We start from the raw sequence: 7,500 nt of genomic DNA, 5'->3' as shown, positions 1-7,500 counted from the left end.
CAACACCACAGAGTCAGGAACAACACCACAGAGTCAGGAACAACAGGAACAGAGTCAGGAACAACACCACAGAGTCAGGAACAACACCACAGAGTCAGGAACAACACCACAGAGTCAGGAACAACACCACAGAGTCAGGAACAACACCACAGAGTCAGGAACAACAGGAACAGAGTCAGGAACAACACCACAGAGTCAGGAACAACACCACAGAGTCAGGAACAACACCACAGAGTCAGGAACAACACCACAGAGTCAGGAACAACAGGAACAGAGTCAGGAACAACAGGAACAGAGTCAGGAACAACACCACAGAGTCAGGAACAACACCACAGAGTCAGGAACAACACCACAGAGTCAGGAACAACACCACAGAGTCAGGAACAACACCACAGAGTCAGGAACAACACCACAGAGTCAGGAACAACACCACAGAGTCAGGAACAACACCACAGAGTCAGGAACAACAGGAACAGAGTCAGGAACAACACCACAAGAGTCAGGAACAACACCACAGAGTCAGGAACAACACCACAGAGTCAGGAACAACACCACAGAGTCAGGAACAACACCACAGAGTCAGGAACAACACCACAGAGTCAGGAACAACACCACAGAGTCAGGAACAACACCACAGAGTCAGGAACACCACAGAGTCAGGAACAACACCACAGAGTCAGGAACAACAGGAACAGAGTCAGGAACAACACCACAGAGTCAGGAACAACACCACAGAGTCAGGAACAACACCACAGAGTCAGGAACAACACCACAGAGTCAGGAACAACACCACAGAGTCAGGAACAACACCACAGAGTCAGGAACAACAAGGGGACCATTTGATCAGACATTAAAGTCTACAACTGCTCCTCTTGACAGTATAGACTCTTGTAGAAAACAGAGAAGTCAACTTACCTTGAGGTGGATGTAGTGGTCGTGAAGTTGTCCCTGTCTGACCAGGGGTCCCTCCACGGGGCCGAACTGGGTCCTCTTGGGGATCCGTCTCTTGGAGAAGACTCCCCCTAGGAAGCGGTCTATGTAGAGAACGAGGGGGAGGCTGGCCCGCGCCCGGGACACCACTGGACGGTTAGGGATGGGGTGAAGGGCACCGTGCTTCATACACACCGATGGGTTGGACATGTTACATTCCTCACACCCTGAGGGAGGGAGGGAGGGAGGGAGGGAGGGGGAAGGAAGGAGAGGAGGGAGGGAGAGAGGGAGGGAGGGAGGGAGGGAGAGAGGGAGAGAGGGAGGGAGGGAGGGAGGGGGAAAGGGAGGGAGGGGGAAGGAAGGAGAGGAGGGAGGGAGAGAGGGAGGGAGGGAGAAAGGGAGAAAGCGAGGGGAGGGGAAGGAGAGATGGAAGGAGGGAGGGAGGGAGGGAGGGGAAGGAGAGATGGAAGGAGGGAGGGAGAGGGAGGGAGGAGGGAGGGAGGGAGGGAGGGAGGGAGGGAGGGAGGGAGGGAGGGAGGGAGGGAGGGGAAAGGAAGGAGAGGAGTGAGGGAGGGAGGGAGGGGAAAGGAAGGAGAGGAGTGAGGGAGGGAGGGAGGGAGGGAGAGAAGGAGAGGGGAGGGGAAAGGAAGGAGAGGAGGGAGGGAGGGAGGGAGGGAGGGAGGGAGGGAGGGAGGGAGGGAGGGAGGGAGGGGAGAGAGAGGGAGGAAGGAAGGGAAGGAGGGAGGGAGGGAGGGAGGGAGGGAGGGAGGGAGGGAGGGAGGGAGGGAGGGAGGGAGGGGAGAGAGAGGGAGGAAGGAAGGGAAGGAGGGAGGGGAGAGAGAGAGAGAGAGAGAGAGAGAGAGAGAGAGAGGGAGGGAGGGAGGGAGGGAGGGAGGGAGGGAGGAAGTATGACAGTGAGGGTCCCAGAACCACAGATGGTTATACCCAGACAGAGAAAGAGGCAAAAAAAGAGATAAAGAATATAAATATATATAATAATGATAAAGAATGAGTTCACTGTCATTTTGAACTGTCAGTATTAACACAACACAGTATTGGTCCTGTCACAGTCAGGTAAAACTCCTGTCCCTAGTACACGCCCAGAAAGCTCTATCAACTGGGAGGTAAAACTCCTGTCCCTAGTAGACGCCCAGAAGGGCCCGTCACTGGGGAGGTAAAACTCCTGTCCCTAGTAGACACCCAGAAAGCTCTATCACCTGGGAGGTAAAACTCCTGTCCCTAGTAGACACCCAGAAAGCTCTATCACCTGGGAAGTAAAACTCCTGTCCCAAGTAGACGCCCAGAAAGCTCTATCACCTGGGAAGTAAAACTCCTGTCCCTAGTAGACGCCCAGAAGGGCCCGTCACCAGGGAGGTAAAACTCCTGTCCCTAGTAGACGACCAGAAGGCCCCGTCACCAGGGAGGTAAAACTCCTGTCCCTAGTAGACACCCAGAAAGCTCTATCACCTGGGAAGTAAAACTCCTGTCCCTAGTAGACGCCCAGAAGGCCCCGTCACCAGGGAGGTAAAACTCCTGTCCCTAGTAGACGCCCAGAAGGGCCCGTCACCAGGGAGGTAAAGAAACTCACAGAGGTTGTGTGGTGTGAAGGCCTGTGGCGCGCTAGGCTCCCAGTCATCTAGGTCCGAGTCATCTTCGTCATCATCCTCTTCGTCAGAGTCCTCAGTGGATGTGGCCCCCAGGGGGCTGGAGGAGGGGTCAACCATCCCAGCCATGGAGGGGAGGGAACTGGACAGCTGACCCTGGGGTAGAAAGAATATAAAGGTATGGTTATAGGTGTGGACCAGACCTCTCCAACCCTGTTCCTGGAGAGAGAGGTTTTAACTCCAACCCTGTTCCTGGAGAGATACCCCTCCTGGAGGTTTTAACTCCAACCCTGTTCCTGGAGAGATACCCCTCCTGGAGGTTTTAACTCCAACCCTGTTCCTGGAGAGATACCCCTCCTGGAGGTTTTAACTCCACCCTGTTCCTGGAGAGATACCCCTCCTGTAGGTTTTAACTCCAACCCTGTTCCTGGAGAGATACCCCTCCTGGAGGTTTTAACTCCAACCCTGTTCCTGGAGAGATACCCTCCTGTAGGTTTTAACTCCAACCCTGTTCCTGGAGAGAAGCCTCCTGGAGGTTTTAACTCCAACCCTGTTCCTGGAGAGATACCCCTCCTGGAGGTTTACACTCCAACCCTGTTCCTGGAGAGATACCCTCCTGTAGGTTTTAACTCCAACCCTGTTCCTGGAGAGATACCCTCCTGTAGGTTTTAACTCCAACCCTGTTCCTGGAGAGATACCCCTCCTGTAGGTTTTAACTCCAACCCTGTTCCTGGAGAGATACCCCTCCTGGAGGTTTTAACTCCAACCCTGTTCCTGGAGAGATACCCCTCCTGGAGGTTTTAACTCCAACCCTGTTCCTGGAGAGATACCCCTCCTGGAGGTTTTAACTCCAACCCTGTTCCTGGAGAGATACCCCTCCTGGAGGTTTTAACTCCAGCCCTGTTCCTGGAGAAATACCCTCTCCGTGCCCAATGGAGAATATTCATTGAAAGTGCCTCTTAGTCCAGAGGGATATCTTATGAAGCAAGCTACATTTAACTCTGGGTTTTCTACAGCTAGCCAGCTTCAGTTAGCTTCACATTCCAATCTCAGGCTTCATCCGTACTACGATGGTGGAACCCAAAATATAGACTGATTTAGTCCAGTGTTTGTAAACAATGTAAGTGTCAAAGTCTTTAAAAGTCTGTAAAGTCTTTAAAAATGATTAAAACTATAATTTGTATGGTTCGTCCTTGCATCCATAACTCTGTCTATGAATTTGAGAGTGGTAAACATTTGTTTACCACTCTATCCCTCAGCTGTTTACTAAAAACCCTGACAATGGTGACGGCTTTGTTGTTGTCTGAACGACAGATCACCATTTCTGTTCTGATGTCCCAGTCCGATTCCTAGTGCTGAGTGATTGACCAAAATGTCTGTTATTTTTAGCTTTTAGAAGTGCGGTATTTATTTTATTACTTGTCGTTAATGTCGTCTTTTGTGTACTTATCAATGCACAAGCACCTTTTCCCCTATCTATATGTTTATTCCATCATTCATCTTTGCCTCGATCCTGACTAGTCTCCCAGTCCCTGAAAAATATCCCCACAGTATGATGCAGCCTCCACCATGCTTCACCGTAGGGATGGTACCAGGTTTCCTCCAGACGTGACACTTGGCGTTCAGGCCAAAGAGTTCAATCTTGGTTTCATCAGACCAGAGAATCTTGTTTCTCATGGTCTGAGAGTCCTTTAGGTGCCTTTTGTCAAACTCCAAGCGGGCTGTCATGTCTTTTACTGAGGAGTGGCTTCCGTCTGGCCACTCTACCATAAAGTCCTGATTGGTGGAGTGCTGCAGAGATGGTTGTCCTTCTGGAAGGTTCTCCCAACTCCAGAGGAACTCTGGAGCTCTGTCAGAGTGACCATCGGGTTCTTGGTCACCTCCCTGACCAAGGTCCTTCTCCCCTGATTGCTCAGTTTGGCCGGGCGGTCAGCTCTAGGAAGAGGCTTGGTGGTTCCAAACTTCTTCCATTTAAGAATGATGGAGGCCACTGTTTTCTTGGGGACCTTCAATGCTGCAGACATTTTTTGGTACCGTTCCCCAGATCTGTACCTCGACTCAATTCTGTCTCTGAGCTCTACAGACAATTCCTTTGACCTTATGGCTTGGTTTTTGCTCTGACATTCACTGTCAACTGTGGGACCTTATATAGACAGGTGTGTGCCTTTCCAAATCATGTCCAAATCAATTGAATTTACCACAGGTGGACTCCAATCCAAGTTGTAGAAACATCTCAAGGACGATCAATGGAAACAGGATGCACCTGAGTTCAATTTCGAGTTTCATAGCAAAGGGTCTGAATACTTATGTAAATAAGGTATTTCTGTTTTTTATTTTTAATACATTTGCTAAACATCTAAAAACCTGTTTTCGCTTTGTCATTGTGGGGTATTGTGATGTCATTGTGGGGTATTGTGATGTCATTGTGGGGTATTGTGATGTCATTGTGGGGTATTGTGATGTCATTGTGGGGTATTGTGATGGTATTGTGATGTCATTGTGGGGTATTGTGATGTCATTGTGGGGTATTGTGATGTCATTGTGGGGTATTGTGTGTAGATTGATTCAAATACTTTTTATTTTTTTTTCGCTTATCAATTTTAGAATCAGGCCGTTAACATTCAAAAACGTGGAAAAGTTCTAGGGGTCTGAATTCTTTCCAAATGCACTTTATATGGTCAACCGCCAAAGGCCGAAGCGCCCCCTACCTGTCCGGTCTGTGTGGGACAGACACAGAGATAGACAGAAGAACGAGGGATAGAGAGCACTTACTTCACCAGGTATCTCTACCTGATAATACATGATCTAAGTGTCTAGAGAGCAGTTCCTTCACTAGGTATCTCTACCTGATAATACATTATCTAAGTGTCTAGAGAGCAGTTCCTTCACTAGGTATCTCTACCTGAAAATACATGATCTAAGTGTCTAGAGAGCAGTTCCTTCACTAGGTATCTCTACCTGAAAATACATGATCTAAGTGTCTAGAGAGCAGTTCCTTCACTAGGTATCTCTACCTGAAAATACATGATCTAAGTGTCTAGAGAGCAGTTCCTTCACTAGGTATCTCTACCTGAAAATACATGATCTAAGTGTCTAGAGAGCAGTTCCTTCACTAGGTATCTCTACCTGATAATACATTATCTAAGTGTCTAGAGAGCAGTTCCATCACTAGGTATCTCTACCTGAAAATACATGATCTAAGTGTCTAGAGAGCAGTTCCTTCACTAGGTATCTCTACCTGAAAATACATGATCTAAGTGTCTAGAGAGCAGTTCCTTCACCAGGTATCTCTACCTGAAAATACATGATCTAAGTGTCTAGAGAGCAGTTCCTTCACTAGGTATCTCTACCTGAAAATACATGATCTAAGTGTCTAGAGAGCAGTTCCTTCACTAGGTATCTCTACCTGAAAATACATGATCTAAGTGTCTAGAGAGCAGTTCCTTCACCAGGTATCTCTACCTGAAAATACATGATCTAAGTGTCTAGAGAGCAGTTCCTTCACTAGGTATCTCTACCTGAAAATACATGATCTAAGTGTCTAGAGAGCAGTTCCTTCACCAGGTATCTCTACCTGAAAATACATGATCTAAGTGTCTAGAGAGCAGTTCCTTCACTAGGTATCTCTACCTGAAAATACATGATCTAAGTGTCTAGAGAGCAGTTCCTTCACTAGGTATCTCTACCTGAAAATACATGATCTAAGTGTCTAGAGAGCAGTTCCTTCACCAGGTATCTCTACCTGATAATACATGATCTAAGTGTCTAGAGAGCAGTTCCTTCACTAGGTATCTCTACCTGAAAATACATGATCTAAGTGTCTAGAGAGCAGTTCCTTCACTAGGTATCTCTACCTGAAAATACATGATCTAAGTAATTGATAGTTGGTATTCAGCAGTCATAAAGCCTTATTTACTTTGAACAAATAGTAAAATAGTGATTTTGTCAGACAGAATAGATAGCAGCTCTATAGAGATGAGATGATGACTTGGAATAAAATAATAAAGTCATCAAATAAAACTAATGTAATATATTATATATACATATAACTAATGTAATATATTATATAAATATATATAAAACTAATGTAATATATTATATAAATATATATAAAACTAATGTAATATATTATATAAATATATATATAAATATAACTAATGTAATATATTATATAAATATATATAAAACTAATGTAATATATTATATATAACTATCAGGGGACTTGTATTGTTTTATTATGCGTTACAGCATTCAACCCACATAATGCAATTCATGTTTTTATTTATTTTCGAAACCAAAATACGTGATTATTTTTTTACGAATAGAACTGAAACCGAACAAAAAATATATATATATATTTTATTTACATGGACTAATCGCTCAGCACTACAGACTCCTCACCTGTGTGACTGGCTCCAGGAGGACCTGAGGGGCCTCGGCCACGTTACTGAGGACATGAAGGTTGGCAGCGTTCATGTTCTGGCCACTGGGCAACAACACCGTCAGCTGGTGGAGAGAGGTAGAGAGAGGTAGAGAGAGGTAGAGAGAGAGAGGTAGAGAGAGAGAGGGAGGTAGAGAGAGGTAGAGAGAGAGAGGGAGAGAGAGAGAGAGAGAGAGAGAGACAGAGAGAGAGAGAGAAGAGGAGAGGAGAGAGAGAGAGAGAGAGAGAGAGGGGAGGTAGAGAGAGGTAGAGAGAGAGAGGTAGAGAGAGAGGTAGAGAGAGAGAGGTAGAGAGAGAGAGGTAGAGAGAGGGAGAGAGAGAGGTAGAGAGAGAGAGGTAGAGAGAGAGAGGTAGAGAGAGAGAGGTAGAGAGAGAGAGAGGGAGGTAGAGAGAGAGAGAGGTAGAGAGAGAGAGAGGTAGAGAGAGAGAGGTAGAGAGAGAGAGGTAGAGAGAGAGAGGTAGAGAGAGGGAGGTAGAGAGAGGGAGGTAGAGAGAGGGAGGTAGAGAGAGGGAGAGAGTTAGAGA

At 46.9% G+C, this 7,500-nt stretch overlaps 1 protein-coding gene across 1 annotated transcript in view; it reads right to left on the bottom strand.

The window, feature by feature from the left end:
• Positions 1-7,500, bottom strand: part of prdm10 (PR domain containing 10) — an 85,103-nt gene that overhangs the window by 64,998 nt on the left and 12,605 nt on the right. The window contains exons 5-7 of the mRNA XM_045724930.1: positions 6,936-7,040; positions 2,519-2,690; positions 916-1,157 (exon numbers count right to left, since the gene is read on the bottom strand). Coding sequence (XP_045580886.1) covers positions 916-1,157; positions 2,519-2,690; positions 6,936-7,040 — 519 coding nt within the window. The remainder of the gene's footprint in view (positions 1-915; positions 1,158-2,518; positions 2,691-6,935; positions 7,041-7,500) is intronic.

The sequence above is a fragment of the Salmo salar genome, chromosome ssa09 (genome assembly GCF_905237065.1).
Source record: "Salmo salar chromosome ssa09, Ssal_v3.1, whole genome shotgun sequence".
Lineage (NCBI taxonomy): Eukaryota > Metazoa > Chordata > Actinopteri > Salmoniformes > Salmonidae > Salmo > Salmo salar.
Note: the sequence above shows the minus strand (reverse complement) of the source record. Positions and strands in the feature narration are given on the sequence as shown.